General features: G+C 41.0%; 1 protein-coding gene across 5 annotated transcripts in view; it reads right to left on the bottom strand.

The window, feature by feature from the left end:
• The window catches only part of PRKN (parkin RBR E3 ubiquitin protein ligase), a 1397785-nt gene that overhangs the window by 692169 nt on the left and 685663 nt on the right, over positions 1-19953 (bottom strand). For all 5 annotated transcript variants that reach the window (XM_073022292.1, XM_073022290.1, XM_073022291.1 and 2 more), the window contains one exon: positions 15317-15400. In XM_073022292.1, the coding sequence (XP_072878393.1) occupies positions 15317-15400 (84 nt within the window). The remainder of the gene's footprint in view (positions 1-15316; positions 15401-19953) is intronic.

Genomic DNA, 19953 nt, shown 5'->3' with positions numbered 1-19953 from the left:
GGAGGTGGGGTCTGGTGGGACATGTTTGGATCCTGGGGGCGGATCCCTCGTGAATGGCTTGGTGCCATTCTCAAGGGAGTGAAAGACTTCTCATTGTTGGTTCTCCTGAAAACCGGTTGTTGAAAGGAGCCTGGCACCTCCTCCTCTCTCTCATTTCCTCTTTCCCCATGGGACCTCTACCCAGATGACTCCTCTTCACCTTCCACCATGAGTGGCAGCAGCCCGAGGCCCTCCCCCAGAAGCAGATGCCAGCGCCATGCTTCTTGTACTACCTGCAGGACTGTGAACCAGATAAGTCTCTTTTCCTTATAAAGTACCCAGCCTTAGGTATTCCTTTATAGCAACACAGACTAAACAATTATCATTGTCTGCTCCTCATTTGAGCCCCCTTTCAATAAAACTATGACATACACACACATATGCACACAGACAGAGAGACAGACGTATATATCAAAGTGTGTATAGTCTTCTGTAGAACAGCCTGATCACGGAGAACACTGTGTGCCGTCATCTACTGCTGTTCAACAAACCACCCCAAATGTTAGTGGATTAAATATTTTTTAGTTTTTTAAAATTAATTTTACTGGTAAATTTAGACAGGATTAAATTTAAGCAGCATTTGCTAGGCACTGCTTGCCTCTGCTCTGCTTGGCAATAGCTGGGGAGGTTTAAAAGCTGGGAGGTGGAATTGTCTGAAAGCTCACTTGTTCCCAATCACGGTTGTTGTCGATGCAAAGACAAACTGCTGGGAGCTGGTACACCTGGGTTCCTCAGCCATCTCTCAGTTTCCATGTGGCCTTTCCCTCTGGTCTCTCCAGCATGAAGTGGTAGGAAATTCGGGCATTTAAAATGTTATTTGGGGCCTGTTAGTGTACAGGTCACCAAAAGAGAGGAAGTCAGATGCTACTTTGCCTTTTATGATTTAGCTTCAGAAGTAACAGCCTAAGTTCTACTGTTTTCTATTCTTTAGAAACAAGTCACTAAGTCTGACCTAGGTCTGCGGGGAGGGGAATTAGAATCACTTTATTTTTTCTTTTTTTTCTTTTGAAACGGAGTTTCTTTCTTGTCGCCCAGGCTGGAGTATAATGGCATGGTCTTGGCTCACTGCCACCTCCGCCTCTCGGGTTCAAGCGATTCTCTGGCCTCAAACTCCCAAGTAGCTGGGATTACAGGCACCCACCACCATGCCCGGCTATTTTTTTTTTTTTTTTGTATTTTTCTGTAGAGACAGGATTTCACCATGTTGGCCAGGCTGGTCTTGAACTCCTGACCTCAGGTGCCACCCACCTCGGCCTCCCAAAGTGCTGGGATTACAGGGGTGAGCCACCATGCCCGGCCTAGAAACACATTTTTGATGTGAGTATTTATGAACCTGCAGACACATTTTTAAACAACCACGCAAGGATGAATAGCTTGGTAACACTGAGGGAGGTGGAGTTAGTGGGGAGCTGCCCATTTTTGATGTATTTATGAACCTGCAGACACATTTTTAAACAACCACGCAAGGATGAATAGCTTGGTAACACTGCAGGAGGTGGAGTTAGTGGGGAGCTGCCCGAGAAGAACAGTAGTGATGAAAGAAAGCAACAAGGATGAGACAGGGACAGAGTAGAGGGCAAGAGGGAAAGTCATGCAGCTGAGAGGGAAGATATGAATACCATGGAACGTTGGGAGGCTGAGGTGGGTGGATCATCTGAGGTCAGGAGTTCAAGACCAGCCTGGCCAACATGGTGAAACGCCGTCTCTACTAAAAATACAAAAATTAACCCAGCATAATGGTATGCATCTGTAGTCCCAGCTACTCAGGAGGCTGAGACAGGAGAATCACTTGAACCTGGGAGGCGGGGGTTGCAACCAGCCAAGATCACACCACTGCCCTCCAGCCTGGGTGACGGAGTGAGACTCTGTCTCAAAAAAATAGGAAATAAAAATGAATACCATGGAATTGGAGCTGTCCTCAGAGTATAAACCAATAAATGAACATCATGGTTCATAATCTACTTTGTATTAGATAGCTCATGAGTTCATCTCTTTGAGAACTGAGTTGCTAAAATTTAGTTCCTGAACCTGTAAACATTTGGACTCATGGCAATTCTTACCGGATGGTGGCCATTCTCTTCAACATATCTTTAGCCACAAAGCACTATTTGATGGAGAGAGTAACAGCGTTCCATTTCTTCAGCTCCTCTTAATGCTCCAACTGCCTCCAGTCCCCACCCTTCCCCTACCTCTCTCTCTTTCTAAACAGAGATTGGTTCTCACCTTTTCAAGGGGTTTAGGTTGTTATTAAGGTTTAGTTTAGCTTTGCTTTGTTTTTTGAGGTCCACCTGTCATATCTGTGACAGAATCTGCAGGAGGTACTCCAGTTGTGATCACTGGGAAGAAAATACGGGGAAATCAGACTAACCAGTAGTTCTCGGTAGATCATTGCACGGCTTCTAAGGAACCACAATTTAAACAGTGCATGATAACCAGTATTAATGGATTATAGCCCCTAAATTGTAGCAATTGTGACTTTGTAGACTCCTAAGCATCTTCCAGTTTGAGTAACGTTTACTTTCTGGTGATCTGTCAGTCACAGAGTGCATTTAGTCCCATACATGTGGCTGACATACCCTATCCTAGAGTGGCTACTTGTTTAGAACATTTCCACTGACCCTGCATGTTCCCTAAGAGGAAACACAAGGCCTTGCTGAGAAGGCTCTCAAGCTTCGCCCCCATGCAGTGTAGTCTGCATTTCTAGTTTTGTGGTTTACTTCTCATAGAGCCATAAGCCAAAATTATTCAGCTGTAATGAACCTCACAATGCATCAACACATTCTTCTCCATTTATATTCGCTTTTACTTAAATGGAATATATTTCATTTAATGAATATATTTCATTTAAATGAATATATTTCATTTAAATAAAAGCAAATATGTGTTTGCAAGATGTTCACAAGAATTATAACAACATAAATGAAATAAACATTTCTTTTATTTAAATAAAAGCAAACCTAAATGGAGAAAAATGCACTGACTATGGTTCATGACTGAACTATAGTCCTTTTTTTTTTTTTTTGAGACAGAGTCTCGCACTGTTGCCCAGGCTGGAGTGCAGTGACAAACTCAGACTCCTGGGCTCAAGCAATCCTCCCACCTCAGCCTCACAAATAGCTGAGATTACAGGAATGTACCCAGCTAATTTTTTTTTTTTCATTTTTCAGAGAGATGGGGTCTCATAATGTTGCCTAGGCTGGTCTCAAACTCCTAGGCTCAAACAATTCTACTGCCTTGGCCTCCCAAAATGATGGGGTTATAGGCATGGCCCACTGTGCCTGGCTGAACCATAGCCCTTTTAAGCATTGAATGCATTTAAAATATTTTTATTGTTCTATCAATAAAATATCCACATTTAAATGCATGCCTTATAATAATTAATACTACTCACTATTAAATACTAAATTAGAACTGATTCTCTAAAGGATCTTCATATATTGTACATTGTGCTAAGTAATATGAGTTCTAATTGCTTAATATAAAATTACTTAATGGCACTTATAATTCTTGTAAACATCAGTATACGTTTTAATAAAATGGTGGAAGCACATGGAGAAATGGTTCTTTGATTGTTAAAATAGTTCATTTTCATAAGGCAGGTAAGAAATTAGTAAGTTAGATAACTGTTAGTCCATTTTCATGCTGCTGAAAAAGACATACCCAAAATCAGGAAGAAAAAGAGGCTTCACTGGACTTAGAGTTCCACATGACTGACGAGGCCTCAGAATCATGGCGGAAAGTGAAAGGCACTTCTTACATGGTGGTGGCAAGAGAAAAACGAGGAAGAAGTAAAAGCAAAAACCCCTGATAAACCCATCAGATCGTGTGAGATTTATTCACCATCATGATAATAGCACAGGAAAGACCAGCCAACATGATTCAATGACTTCTCCCTGGGTCCTTCCAGCAACACATGGGAATTTTGGGAGACACAGTTCAAGTTGAGATTTGGGTGGGGACATAGCCAAACCATATCAATAACCCTGAGGAAAAAATGACAATGCTAGGATCCAGAAAATAGAGACGTTTTTGAATAAGAAAAATCTTCAGATATATAGTTAGATGATCCCAACAGAACATCCTTCAGTTTTGAAAGCCAAGGAAGCTTCATTGAGTCCTGTGTCTGCATAAATGATCAGTGACATTTCAAAATTCACTGATGTGCAGTCTTTGCTTCACAAATGGACAAATGGAGATGAACAGAGGTCAATGGACATGGACATAGAAGGAGAAGGAGTTACAGACAGACTCCTGAACTCTCAATCCAGCTTCTCAAACTGTCCAGCATATAGTTGCTATTGACTCAATTGTCCTTTGAAAGGATGAAATCTCAGATAGTCTCAAAGTTCACTTTACATAGTAACCCATTTTGTCTCCCCTCTAATATTTTGAAAAGGTAATGGCAACAAAAAAGGGTCTTCAGTTTTCTAGGAAGGTTGACAAGAAGGAAGCAGTAGGAAGAGAAAGGCAGGAAAACCTTCATACTGGATCATCCATTTCCAGTGATTATAGATAACAGAGAGTTGCTGATAAAGATAGAATTTCAATCAACTACTAAGCAGATTCCCACTGAGGAACACACTGGAGAAACACGAACAGTCAAGACAGAAGACTACCAGATGGCTGATGTTAATAACCCAATAAACACAAGACAAGAGTGGCACTTCTACCCAGTTCTAAACGAACACCTCATTTGTATGTTGTGTTCCGAGTTTTAGGGAAGGCAAAACGCCAATTCTAATTTACCTTTATTCACACTTTGCCAGGGATGCAAGGAAGGCAGAAAAAATTGTACAAAATAATATTTTGTTTTTGTTCCCTTTAAGATTCTCTTTTACTCTTTTTGTTCCTTAGGCCATCGTTCCACCACAACTGCACTACGGACTGCGCAACTGCTGTCTCAGCCTTCAAAACACCTCAACTTCAACATGCTGAGATTACATCCATTATGCTAATGAACTTCTAAATAGAAACCCCCAAACAGGAACGAACAAACGAAAAGGAAGTAATGCGCCACCTCCTGTTTCTCAGCCATCACCACCTCCCAGGTGCTTCCCAGAGCAGTTCCCTGCTGGCTGCTGGGGGGTTCCTGTAGGAGCCTCCTCCCTGCTGGGCATGTCCTCAACCCCCAGTCATCAAGTCTAGCTCAGCCTGTGCATCTCAGTTCAACCTCTAATTTCCCCAGGGTAGATTCTAGGCAGCTGCCCTGTTTCACGTCCTCTTAACATCCTCTTTTCCTTCTCATCTTCCTTCTTGACAAGTCCAAGGTCATCAGGACTGGGCAGAACTCCATCAAAGCAGGGAATGTTGATTTTATACACTGGAGTTGAGCGGACTGTCTGGCACAGAACAAGTGGCCAGTAGGATTAGGGAATGCATGAACCTTAATTTTCTATTCCTTTATTCCTGTCATTTCCTGTACCTCACAAAATGTTTCCAACCTTGCCAACATCACCACCTGTGAAAATCTCACCACCCACCCCTTGGGCTTCACCTCCTCCATGAAGTCCTCTTTGATCACCTTTGTGTTTTCTGAACTCCATAAGCACTTTCTGTGCATGTTTCATGTCACTCATGAAATACTAACTTGTGTTATTTCTCTGCTTTGTTCACAGGGAAGTCCTTGCACGGTCCTTCACATCCAGCCTTATCAGCATTTAGGTCCTGGTATAAAAATCATCGTTTGCTTACATGTTTTACTCCATCCCCAATTTTTCCCAAACTATGAAAGCAGTGAATTCAGTACTCATTTTTCTATCCTAATGCTTGGCACAGAAGAGATGCTTGGTAAGCTTTTTACTTGCTCTGTGGAATCTGAATTCCAGTGATTTCTGTGAAGTCTTTTCTACTTGGCTAGATTCCTACATCCTGAAGGTCAGTCTTTGTTTTCCGCATAGTGACTAGCACAACAAATCAGTGTGTTATAAAAATTATCTACATTTCTTTCAATGGAAAGATGCAAATTTTAAAAATGATCTTTTGCTTTTCCACTCTTGAAACATAAACACTTTCTCTGTACCTTGTAAATAATACACACGTAAGATGATCACCACTGAAGTTATTTTCCTAAGCCCTGAGTATTAAGGGGAATGATGACTGCCTACTTGAGGAAGCTCAGATGATCCGAAGATCCCAAACTATGGTCCTTTCTCCAAGAAACGTTAGTGGAAGGGAGTGTTTCACCACATGTGGGTCAACAGCACCTGACATTGTCTCAGTTGTGATTTGATTCTCCATGTGCTTATAATTTCCATCCTAAATCTCAAGTTTGGGAAACTGGCTTTAAAGGATTTTTGCCACATATATCTTAAAAACTAAATTTTACTGTGGCTCTTGATAACTTTTTGAGAGCTAGCTTGACCTGAGTAAGAGAGATGATAGCTTCTTAATGACCGCCATCAAGGCATGATGAAGTACGTGTCTCCGGGAGCCATCAATCACCTGCTGGAAGGACCAGGAGGGCTGTTTCCCAGCCAAGAAGCAGGCCTCAATCTCTTGGCCCATTACTCTCACGTCTTCCTTCTATTCTTCTCACTCCATTAGGCTCCTGTGTATCTGTCCTGAGGCTATCTCAGAGTGACCTCCCATCTCTAATCCCTGATATTTCCATTTGGGTCTAATCTACCATCCCGATTGAAACATTCGGGAATGTTTACAGCAGTATTTAATCTTTCTTTGCTCTAGTTCTCAGAATCTCATTTATAAATCTATTTGAAATTATCTTTTTTGTATCTATTGCTATCTTCTCCAGTAGATCGATATGTACTCTCTCCTAATCTAAAACCTAGTGGTCTAGAAGCACACCTCTTTCTCAGTAATCGAGATAAAGTGCTTGGTTGTTTCTTTGTTGTCAGGGCCTTTGTCTAAACCTGCAATGCAACCATCAATACAGCCTCGGACTGACACGTTTGACTTGTGAATCATTCTATGGAAAGGCAAAACAAATGAAGAAGTAAGACTTTTGAAGCCTCTGGGGTTTATAAACAGGTTTTAAATTCCCCATATTTGAGTATGTTGTAGTAATATGCATGATTTTGTTCTACTGTATATAAAGTATGATGCAAAGTATTCTATAGACTAGAGAATCACAGATCATCAAGTGTAAAAAACAGCTGACATTCACCTTGACTAGGAGTTTCCTGGAACAGGGAAGCAAGAAGCATCTTCGACAGTTAAAAAACATATTTTGGAAGCTGCATATTGCAGGAAAGATGGCGTCATAGACTAAACCAAGGTCGTGTTCTGTGATAGCAGTGTGGACACTGTTATTTGACATGTGCAGATTCTCTGCTACAGGCACACTGGTTCCGGCACCTGGTTTTCTTTCTCTGGAGATTAATTTTTCATGTAGCAGTTTACAAGGAGTCTTTAAAACTACCATGAAGATGGCTGTTAACTCAGTTTTCCACCAAGTTATAAAAGAGCCCTGATGAAAAAGAAGTTATGTCATGATTATCTCACAGAAAAAGCAGAACTAAATTGAGGTTAAGGTTCATACCCTCAAAGATATCCAGAGGTTCTTAAAAAATTACCTTAATTTTTATAGCACGCTTAAAAAATTGACACTTTTTTTCATGGGCAACTAATGTGTTTTCATGTATCAATGAAATTTTGATTCAAATTTGTAAGATTTAAACTAATTCTGTAAAAAAAAAAAACTATCTTCTAATTTTAACCTTAACCATTCAAAAAAGAACAAGAAATTTTTTGTTATCAAGTACTCAAAACTTGGTTTAGAAATAAGCTGTCCTTGAGTCTGAATGCTGGATCGGGTTTTTGAAAAATGTTCTAAGAGAACTTCCTAGTTTGTCACCCCAAATTGCACGTCAGACAACAGAGAACACTTTGTCACGTTTAGACACCATTCAATCATAATCTGAGTTTGACTTCAAAGTTTTCACAATTCAATTTTGTTTAGAATTAAGAAAATATGACTGTGGAGAACAACGTAAGGGCAGACAGAGCATTTCTCTTCAGTCAAACACCAAGGCACAAGGGAAAGGGGAGTGAATGAGTCCATTTGTCTTTTACCTCTGTTGTCATTTTCTACTCTCTACATTTAAGTGTCCAGCTTAATGGACCTTTGACCACAATGGGACCCCTGAAAGGCCACAAAAGCTGGAATTGCTTAAATATATATTTGGAGGTGTTTGTGCTGATAGTTATTACACAGTGCAGACGAGCATGGGCAACATGAGAATATGGAGACCACAGCTCCCATGATGTGCAAATAAAGACCGTCATTTGTGACTATCTCAGGGACACTTTTCAATCCAAGGTTGCTTTTTAATAACAAAAGCAAACCAACCTTTTATTGTTATTAGATACCAGAAAACAAACAAACAGACAAACATACAGTTAACACATGAAACCATCCTGAGAAATTCTGAGTCTCATTTTCTGTGATTCTAATGAAGTCTAAAACAACAATAAAAACAAACAATACAAATGCAGACTCCTTGGAGGATAGTAATTTGATCCAACTAAAACATAATTAAGAAACTTTTTGGACATAAAATATGGAAATGACTTCTGACATAAATCAAAATTGCTCAGTATTAGGAGACGTATTTGCTATTAATTTGGTTTCAGTTAATGTCTCTCAAGAACTTGAAATCAGAGGTACAGACCATGAATATTAACTTGTATTCAAACTAATGTTCCAGTTGGCATATACTGAGCCTAAGAGGGAGAAAGTGTGAAAAATAGATTGCATGTTGAATAAGATGAAAACACTCTATTTATTATACTGAGTTTAATAGTTACATTATTTATTACAGTTCAGGGGATAGTTTTAAGTATCTAATTTCATTTGAAATAAATCTTGGAGTTATTGTAAGAGGTCCTACGCTACTACTTCTGATAAGAAAAAAAAATGTTTGATGTATAAGAGTTGAACTCAAGTCAAAATCAAACAATCTAAAAAAGAAAATACTATTTTACATAACACTTCAGGTAAATTCTGCCTCTCAAAAATATATGATATATAAAAAATATGATAAGTTGTGCAGTAGGAAATCAACACTCCTCAACAAGAATTTCTTTAAAATGACCTTTAAAGTAATTTATTACTTTGAAGAGATCATTTAAATTTTCTTTCTTTTTTATTTGAGGAAATTCCCCCATCCTAAGCCCTACTGTGTGACTGTCAGGTGTGAGAGAACAGGCAAGGTTCCTGTGGTTGGCTAACGGGCTCCTCATTACCAGAAAAACACAGCCAAAGCCAGAGGTCTCGGAGGGGAACGTTTGATGACAGCAGAGCTCAGTGTTACAAGTTACGATTCAGAACTCACAAATAATGTTCAGACACTAGGACTCTGGGGTTTTCCTTAGTCTATGCGTGCCCCAGTAAGAGAAACACACATCCCCCAGTACACATGCAAACACAAATTATTGCTCTGAAGTTTTTAAGGCCAGTGTGTCCAATCTTCTGGCTTCCCTGGGTCACACAGGACGAAGAAGAATTGTCTCGGGTCACACATAAAATACACTAACACTAAAAATAGCTGATGAACTGAAAAAAAAAAAAAAATCACAAAATCTCATAAGAGAGTTTACAAATTTGTGTTGGGCCACATTCAAAGCTATCCTTGGCGACATACAGTGCCGCAGGTTGAACAAGCTTGGTTTAAGCTATCCTAGGTAAACTGTAAAATGAAGAGTGACACAGAATAACTAAAGTCTGATGCCATATCCAAAGTCAAGTTAGTTTCACTAATGGAGAAAATCCTAATTGATTTCATCCCCTTTTTAATCTCAAGCCTATATCCTTTGAGCTGACTGGAATTCTTTTTATAAAAAGGTAAGAACAAATAGTATGCTCCCTCCTAAAGTAACGGCGATTAGCGTACAGCGGAATTGGGTTCAGGTTTCTCTGTCTATAGGAGAGTTAGGGTCAAGTTTGTATTTGTACTCTTAAAAACCACGGGTAAATTTTACAGCTATTTAAAATGATCTACTAAGATTATCTTTAAGTGTATAAATACTAATTAATTAAGAATATATTAGGAATGCTGCTATTTTAAATTCTAAGTACATGGATATTTTGTCTAAGTGATAGAAATTCAAAATTTTAATAAACTTAAAATATATAAAATAAATTATATATAGGGTCCAAAATACCATCAAAACCTTGACTTTAGAAAATACAGGAGTCAGAGTTTATATTTAGCTGCATTGGGAAAATGCAATCCAGAAAAATGGTTTTAAGAGAGAGTGAAAGAGTTCAGCTCACACTGAGCACTGAACTTGGGCTAGCTATTGATATGGTTAGTCCTGTAACCCTCAGTCCCTTCACTTAACAGACGTTTAGTTGGTGTTTATTAAATATGGCAGAAAAAAATATAGTTGGATATGATGCTTCCTTTTCCTACCTTAATAAGAATATCTTTGAGGTATTTATGATCCTGAATTCCCTGTTTAAATACAAATTTAGCTATACTCCAAAATATCTGCTATGTGCTACCCTTTCAGTGTTGCTTTTTCCCTTATTTCCATTTAGCTCTTTACATTCACTCAGTGATTTGCATGTCCACGTGTAACAGATTTTTAGAGTTATATTTTTGCTATTGATATTTAAATTTCTTAAGGTCCTAAAACATGATCAGTTGTTGATATCCTCCAGTTGCCAAGTGACTCTATCCTGATGTCGTGGACTCACTGGTGGTATGAATCAGATGCATCCTTCCTAAGCTTGTACTGCAGGAGCCCCCAACTCTGCAGAGAGCTGTGTTACTCTCTCCCCTACCATGGTGTTACATTTATCTACGTATTTTGTTAATTCTGACAATGTTTCCTTAGCATATTTTGAATCCATGTTACTAAGTATATACCATTTTAAACCGCTTTATCTTCCTGGGTTACTAAACCTTTCTATCCCCAGAACCTCAAAAGTCTATTTTTCCTGGGATTCTGAACATATTTTTTCTCAAAATCTTGAAAGTCTCTTTTTTAGTAATGTTTCCAACCTCCCCTAAGAATCTATTTTATGTGCAATTAAAATGGTTTCAACAGCATTCTTGAGATAATACTTGCCTGGATTATTACCTTCCATTCTTTTACTTTTGATGTTTTTCTGCTCACCTCTTTTAGGTATGTCTTTTGTAACCTGCGTAAAGCTAGATTCTCTTCCTTTAACCTGGTCTAAGAGTCATTGTCTTTTAAACTTCAGTTAGTGCATTTCCATTTCTTTTCCTTTCTGTTACATGAGGTTTTACTTGTGCCATTTTTGTGTGTGCTACTTAAGTTGTCCCACTTTCCTATATTTCACCCCCTCTCTTTCTTTCTTTTTTTTTTTCCATCTCCCAATTTGGCATTTTGTATTTTAGTTCAATCCCTTGAATGGTTATACTAGACAATGGAGGTTCACCTCTAACTTTGAGGGTCTAATGTTGACAATGACTAGACTGACCAGGTGACTGGTCCAGGAATTGCTTCCCAGGAGGTCCCCATCCTGAGGTTCCAATAAAGGTGAGGAAGATAATGACCTTGGCACAGGGGCCATGACCTTTGAGGACATAGCAGGCTGCTCTCCTGGAGAAGGGGCTTTCTACTAGGCCCAGAGGAACATGGTCCATGCAGAGTACTGAAGACCTCTGAACTCAAGCCCTCACTGGGACTTGAGGCCGCTCCCCGCTCCCCGCAAACACTGTGGCCGCACAGCTGGAATTGATGAGGGGCCAGGGTACTGAACAGCAAGGACTCGAATACAGCGAAGACAGGGAGGCCCAGCTCTGAATCTATAAACGCATGGTGTTTGGAAAGGTCTTGAGAAGCAGCAGCCATTATTTACTGCCAGAAAATTCACCAGGCAAGTCCCATATGTGTTAGGAGTGTGAGGAACTACACACGTCCTACAAGTGCTGCAATGACAAGAAAGCGTCCAAAGCTCCCCCCTCATTCGGCACCAGGATCTTCTATGCAGGAGAGGTCTTTTGAGTACAGGGAAGATGAAGAAACCTGGAGCCAAAGCTGTCACCTCCTTCAGAATTCCAAAGTCCACGCCACAGAAGGGATTTGTTGGGGAAGCCAGGCTGAGAAACTTCCCACTCACTCAGCATGGAGAACTCACACCCAGGAGAGGCCACCTATGAGAGATTCTTCAGCCACGCTCAGGCCTTAAGCATCATGAATGCTCACACTGGAGAGATGCCTGGTGAGTGCAATGAGTGTGAAGAAGCTTCATTTGTCACCGGGAACTTCATAGGCTAATAGGCCTCATGAGCATGGCCAGTTTTCCACCACAGATACACACTCAGGAGTGCACACCAGACATGGTCTTAGGGTTGCTGTGCACGCGCCTCTTTATCCTTGTTCAGGAACAATGTGCTCCCGCCTGAGAGGCAAACAGGAGCGTGGCCTTTGTGAGAAAGCCTTTGGTCATGATGCAACCCCATGTCCAGAGCACCCGTGCCAAGGGCCATGGGGTGGCCTCAAGGGCCACAGAGGTGTGAGGCCTTCGGGGGCGATGATGTACTTTCTGAACTTCCCTGGAACCCAGGGGTAGTTGTCACCCATAGGGCTGATGGGAAGAAGCTGTCCTTCCTCTCCATCCTGGTGGGGCAGCTTCCGCCCCCACATGATCAAAGAACGCAGCCTCTAGTGTCACCCACACTACCCTGGAGCGAATCCGGACTGTCTGTGCACAGAATTGGCCTAATCTGGACAAGGGGATCAAGGGGTGTCCTCTGGAAGCTTCTGGGCAAGGCTTCCTTGCCCCATGGATTTTAAAGTCTCTATGTGACAGCTGTGATGGCTTCAAACAGCCTATGAGTCCCCTTATTTGTGGACTGTGGTATCCAAAGTGGGCGGAAGGTGTCCTAGAACAAATCCCCCAAAGATACGTAGAATGACTGTATTATCAGATGAGATCGGGCATATTCAGGGTGGTGTGGCCATAGATATGAATGACTGTATTATCAAATTCTATATTCCATGTTTTTTAAGTTTTCTTTTATATTTCAAATCTATTATTATGTTCTGGCAGCATTTAGGATAATTTTTTTTCAGGTCAAATTTCAGATCTAAGTTCTATTTTCTCTTTTTAGCTATGTCTTATTTGCTGTTCAGCCCATTTAGTAAACTTTGTGTCAATTATTAAAATTTATATATAATTCTAGAAGTTCAGGTGTGTGTGCTTGTTTAATTCGACTGGATATTTCCAATAGTTTTCTTTTTTTAAAAATCTTTGTCTTATACAGTTTTATTTTTTAAACATATTAAGCATCCTTATACTCTATTCTTGATGATTTCAATTTCTATGTTCTTTACTGTTTTGAATTCTGCTCACTCTTATTCACCATGGCTTGTTTCCACATATATTTTATAATTTTTCTGATTGTTAGTTTATGTTCCTTGAAATACTGACTGGGAAAATCATTTCAGGACTCCTTTGAAAGACAGGGCTCCTAAAGGATTTGGGCTACTCTTAGCCCAGTACCCAGGACTACAACTCATGACCGACTGCATTAAACAACATCCCAGACCCAGGACTTTCTGTGCCGCACAAGAAGAGTGAATATTGGCCCCAAACTCAGGTTTCAGTTACAGATATAACTCAACCATTATACATATACTGTTGTATATATGTATACCCTCTACATACATATAATGTTGACTGTAAAAACTTGTAAGCATAAACCTATCGGGTTGTACTTACAAGTTTTTAGGGCCAACATTATATGTATGTATATATGTATCACACATATGTATCTGTGGAAACATAGATGTATATATAATTACACTATTAGATGTAATTATATCAACATATTATGTATGCTATAATATATACATATTACATTTGTATACATGTAAAGGTATGTAATTATACTTAAGAATGCCGCCCTAGGAAATATGCGCTTTAATTTCATCCCAGTGGGAAACTGGCAAGACTGTGTGATGTCTCAAAAATCTGTGAGTGACATACAAGTCATTATTTTTCTTCAGGATTTCTTTCTTCAGGATTTGGATGGACAAAAATCTGTTCATAGGCCCTAGCCCTAGTCTGGTGGAGAGTGACTGTTTATTGTTGCCCACTGCTATCTTGGTATCCTTCCGATCAGCCAGCAGATTGGCGAGAGAAAGCTCCTTTAATGATTCTCGCTCAAACATGGTACCTGTTGCTGTTGACAGACTCTGTTCCTTAGAGAAGATATGAATGGCCAGCTGGCTCTGACAGTTTGGGAACTAACGCTGACATTTGTGTTGGCACCATAACAGTATTTACAACTCAGGAAATGTATACAGTCAGATTACGATGGAGCCAGCGAGTTTTGAGGTTTTTTTTTTTTAAAAAAAAACAACAATATACATGTTAAACATGACCATAATAACAAAATTATCTTAAAAATAATTTCAGAGTGGCCAGGTGTGGTGGCTCATGCCTATAATCCCAGCACTTTGGGAGGCCGAGGCAGGCAGATCGTGAGGTCAGGAGATCGAGACCATCCTGGCAAACACGGTGAAACACCATCTCTACTTAAAATACAAAAACAAAATTAGCCAGGCATGCTGGCGGGTGCCTGTAGTCCCAGCTACTCGGGAGACTGAGGCAGGAGAATGGTGTGAACCCGGGAGGCACGGCTTGCAGTGAGCCGAGATTGCGCCACTGCACTCCAGCCCGGGCAACAAAGCGAGACTCTGACTCAAAAATAAATAAACAAACAAACAAACAAATTCAGAACTTAGGGATTCTTTCAGGAAATATCTGCTGTCTATGAAATCTAGGGAATATACTTGCAAAGAGAGAAAGGATTACAAAGAACAGAGGATGGTAATTCGATTACAGAGCCGGCCACCCATACTATATTTTGTAATAGTCCACTATGTCAGAAAACTGCTAAAGAAAGGTAGAAGGAGATAAAGCAGAAAAAAAATCAATTTTTAATTATGGGGAATATAAATATAAAATATCACTGGAGCAGGAAAAAAGGTGAATCTTATACTTTTGTTATTTTTCTTTTGGAAGCTCTGAACTGGCTCTCCTTCTCTTATGTTTCCTTTTCTTTCTATGGATGTAACTTTGGAAGGAGTTAAAATTGACACATTTCTACACGGTCCCCAAAATTGTTAAGTCACTAGGAAAGCGACCCTGGAAGGCAGGGTCACAGGCTGGATTTTTGGTGAACGTAATTAACATATTTGAATATCATAACAATTTTGGTAAACATTATTAGATGGAAGAACAGTCGGTTGACATTTTTGTCTCAATTTCCTAGCAAGCAGTGAAGATGCCATCATTTTCTCGCAATAAGAGGAATGAATGCGACCAGGTACTTACTGCAGTAGTCCCAGGGCAGTGTGGAGATTGGCATTCACCGCTCATCCGGTTTGGAATTAAAACATCATCCCAGCACGATGGACCCTTTGGGAAAAACCAACAAGATATTCTTATATGAGTTATAATAGAAATGTTCTCCTTAAGTCATTTTCTAAACTATGTCCGCTTGTATTACAACATAATAGTGAAATTCGTAGGGTCCAATTTTCAAAGTGTGGTCTGCAGACTCTGGGGTTCCTCCTGACCCTTGCAGTGGATCCGCTAGGTCAAAACTATATTCATCAATATACAAGACTATATTTGACGATTTGCTCCAAATATGTTCATTTTCCCCTTGTAGCCTTCCCCTAGGGCTGAGGTTAAATGCTGCCTTAGTAGAAAGGCCATCTCTGACTTTGCTCCACTTCTCTGTCTGCCCTTCCAGGCTTCCTTTGCTTCATAATAATTATCACCACTGTCCCGCCCAACCCCACCATGCAGTGGCCCAGCACAGAGCAAGGGCTGTCTGTCCCTACTAACCACAGCTACACAAAAGCCAACTTGTTCCCTGAGGCATCCTAACACCTAGAGAAGGGCCAGGCATCGAGGGGGTGCTCAGCAAACTTTCCTAGGCATCAAACAAATAAAAATTCAAATAACAGCAACACTTCTTTTAAATTAGAGAAGATCACTTAAAATGAAATATCAGTGTCAATGATTGCATTCCTCTTGGAAAGCAAACCAGTAAAAAGCATCACAAGCATTCAACTGGCTCATAATTTTTTGACTAAATTTTAAGAAATTGGGCTGTGGGTGGTGGCTCATGCCTGTAATCTCAGCACTTTGGGAGGTTAAAGGGGGCGGATGACCCGAGGTCAGGAGTTCGAGACCAGCCTGGCCAAGATGGCAAAACCCTGTCTGTACTAAAAATACAAAAATTAGCTGGGTGTGGTGGCGCACGCCTGTAATCACAGCTACTCAGGAGGCCGAGGTAGGAGAATCACTTGAATGAAGGAGGCAGAGGTTGCGGCGAGCTGAGATTGTGCCACTGCACTCCAGGCTGGGAGACATAGGAAGACTCTATCTCAAAAAAAAAAAAAAAAAAAAAAAAAAAAGGGCAGATAGGGGAGAGGGCACAGGGGATCAGGAGCAGCAAATTTCCAGATCCTCAAATCTTCTAAACAGAAAGTTCAGAAACAACTTTCTACTTTGTTTCTACTTGGAAACAAAAATCAAAATAGAATTTTTAAATTGTAGCAATACCTTAAATTTCTACCTAAAATTCTGTGTCTGACCTAATTATCAATTAAATGGGAGAATGGGAAAAAGTGGCTTGGGGAGACACAAGTTGGAAAGTTGACTTGTCTGTCTGTGAGGGCTCAGGGTTCAGGAAATCATCGGATGCTTGAGGAAAACCCCAAGTGGCAGCCTGGACCTCCTCACCGTGGGTGGAGCAGCGAGGCAGTCACGGGAGGGGCGGAGTGAGACGTGGGGTGTCTCCCCAGCTGTGACACAGAAGGAAGGGGGCGGGAGGGTGGCATCAAGGGCTGGAGGAGAGGGACAGAGCTTCCAGGAGACGTGGTATGAGGCCAGTGCCCAGTGCAAGGCAGAAGGTTAGGACTCAGGGGCAGAGGCTGTGGTGATTTTACTACCCACAATGTTTGGACCCAAGCCAGTGTTTTTAAGTTGCAGGAGCTAAATCAATCATCACAAGGCCCATCTCTGCTTCAGGAACCAGCACAGAGCCATCCTGCCACCTTGTAGTAGATGCTGGGGAAAATACCGTGGGAGGTGGGCAGGGGTTCGCAGCCACCACTGCTACACTACAAGAGTGCTCCCTCCCTCCCTCCTTCACCATTGCATGTGTGCACACACACATGCATGCCACACACTCACACACACATTCAGGCATGCACGCACACAGGCATGCATGCACACAGCATGTCACGCACCAAACATGCATAAACACACCACATATGTACACGTGCACACACATCCCACACATCTCACACACCCCACACACATACACCCATATGCATGCATGCACACCAAGATACACCATACATGTATAAACACACTACATATGTACATGTGCACACACATTCTTCACATCCCACACACCTAACACACCCCACACACATACACCCACACACATGCATGCATACTAAGATACACCACACATGCATAAAAACACACCACATATGTACATGTGCACATTCTTCACACCCCACACACCTAATACACCCCACACACATACACCCACACACATGCATGCACACCAAGACACACCACACATGCATAAACACACCACACACATGCACACACACACAATACCACACAGCACACAGGCATACACATACTACATATACTCACACACTCATGCATGCACACATGCACTATTCTAGAGAAAAGCAGAGGATGCAGAGCAGTTCTCCAGACCTGAGCTGTGCCTGAAAGAGACTGAGCCATTTGACAGAGGCTCTTTACCCCAAACTGCCTCTGGGATCCACCGATCATTAACCCAAAAGCCACTGCTTAATCTGGAGGTAAGTTTGCAGAAAAGAGTTCTAGCAGGACTGAAACTGCGATGGTTTGAAAAGTCTGCTTTCAAGCTTGGCCCTTGGCTGGCATCCGGGAATGTGAATTTTGGAAGTGTCCACATCATTCCGTTACTGCTATGGGTGATGTGCAGAGCCTGAACGACCTGTATGAACCATGGCTGTGCGTGGCATCTTCTCACCCTCTGCAAGGGTGGAATTTTGATAAGCCCCAGGCAGAGGTGTCTACAGGACCCGTTTCCACTAAAATTGCTGGGCACTGAGTCTCCAGTGAGCTTCCTGGCAGACAACGCTTCACACGCATTGTCACAACTGGCTGCTGGGGGAATGAGTGCCTCTTGAGTGACCACTGCGGGAAGACTCCGAGCCTTGCCTGTGGTTTGCCTTAAACTTTCCCCCCGGGCCTTTCCCGCTGCTTCACATCCTTTTGTTGTAGTGAATCTTAGCTATGTGTGTGACGGCACGGCAACTCCTGCAGGCCCTCCTGGTGAATCACTGAATCTGGAGGTGGGAAGTGGTCTTGGGGGCCCAGGACATGACGACATAGGATTGGTGATCAAGGCAATGTTGTCTCAGGCACATAGGAAGGTCGGAGTTCATCACTCAGATCACATCAGTCACAAAGAACAAGACATTCAATTTTCTTTGCACATTCCACTGTATTCACAATAATGTACACATGTATGTGATTTTAACAACTTCAGAGTAACGCTATTAAAACTGAACAGAGGATGTTAATTATGACTATGTAACCAAATATATATGTTATTCAGCTTGGACAATACAAAAGTAAAAACAGAAATGTGAGGAATTGGAAGGCCGAAGTGAGGCTGGAGAGATAAGAGAAAAGTGGTGATGAATTCCCTTACCTGCCAAGCTGTTTTTATTATAAGGGTATCTGCACCTTTGATTTTTAAACATGTGCATATATTCACTTGATAGAAGTTACAAATACACAGAAATAAAAGAGAGGTAAAGAAATGATACCTAGGACCTTGATCACATTCATCAGCCTCATTTTTCCAGCTTAAAGTGAGAAATTCAGTGGAGATCAATGTGGCTAGGATGCAGTCCGCTACAATGATTACACTTTTAAATCTGAGGACACTTCTTACTCCTATACAAAAACTTTGAACTACAATTGCTTTGCATAAAACTCTTGGAACACTGTGTATAACGATTAGGCAATTTCGGTTTTATATTTTCTAAAATATGACAGGAGGAAAGTTAAATCTGCTTTGTAATGGTATCTATTCCCTGGGACATTTGTTTCTATTTTCTGGATAGTCATAACATGCATACTAATAGTGTGAGTAGTATGGATAAATAAGCACGTCTATTTTATAATATTGAATTCCCATAGTTAACAGAGGATTTTAATTATGATTATTAAATATATATGTAATATACAAATTACATGGCAAATCGCAAATCCTTTGACAAGAACCGAGAGGGTACATCTTGCCCCTTTGTTTGTTTTAATGTCCTTTTCTCTGTAGGTTGTGGTTTGTTCTACCTTTATGGACACGACAAATCAGATTTCTCTCATTTTTAGACAATTAGGAAAACTTTAGAGTCAAATTTGTGGACCACCTCTCCCAATTTTACATAACTCATAATACACACTTCGTTTATTAATATTACCCTTGGCTTCATATTACTTTCCTTTGATCCCTTTCCTCATCTAATTTAATTTTTTCTGGTTTTCATCTCCATGTATCCCTGCAAGCTTGTCACATCATTCTGAAGAGAGTCAGGGGATGATTAGGTAATTGTTAGGCCTTGTGATGTAACCTGACTGACAGCTCTAACAGGAGCAGTGCTCCCTGGGATGGTAGTCATCTTGCCTCCGGGAACAAGGTGATCTCTGGCCAGATGCCTGTGCCGAGGTCTAGCTCTCATATTGTGGTTGGTGGCGATTCCTAGTGAACCATACTGTGCCTGAGGCACCGAAAAATCCCTGGGTTTAAAAGAAATCCATTTCGCTGTGGTTAACCATTAACTAAATGGGACAACATTGCTTGTCTTCTCTGGAAGTTTTTTTGTGACCGACTCACGACACATGCAATGGTCAATGACACACCTGCATGGCAACAGCCA

Source organism: Chlorocebus sabaeus, chromosome 13, assembly GCF_047675955.1.
Source record: "Chlorocebus sabaeus isolate Y175 chromosome 13, mChlSab1.0.hap1, whole genome shotgun sequence".
Classification (NCBI taxonomy): Eukaryota; Metazoa; Chordata; class Mammalia; order Primates; family Cercopithecidae; genus Chlorocebus; species Chlorocebus sabaeus.
This window is presented reverse-complemented; position numbering and strand designations above follow the sequence as displayed.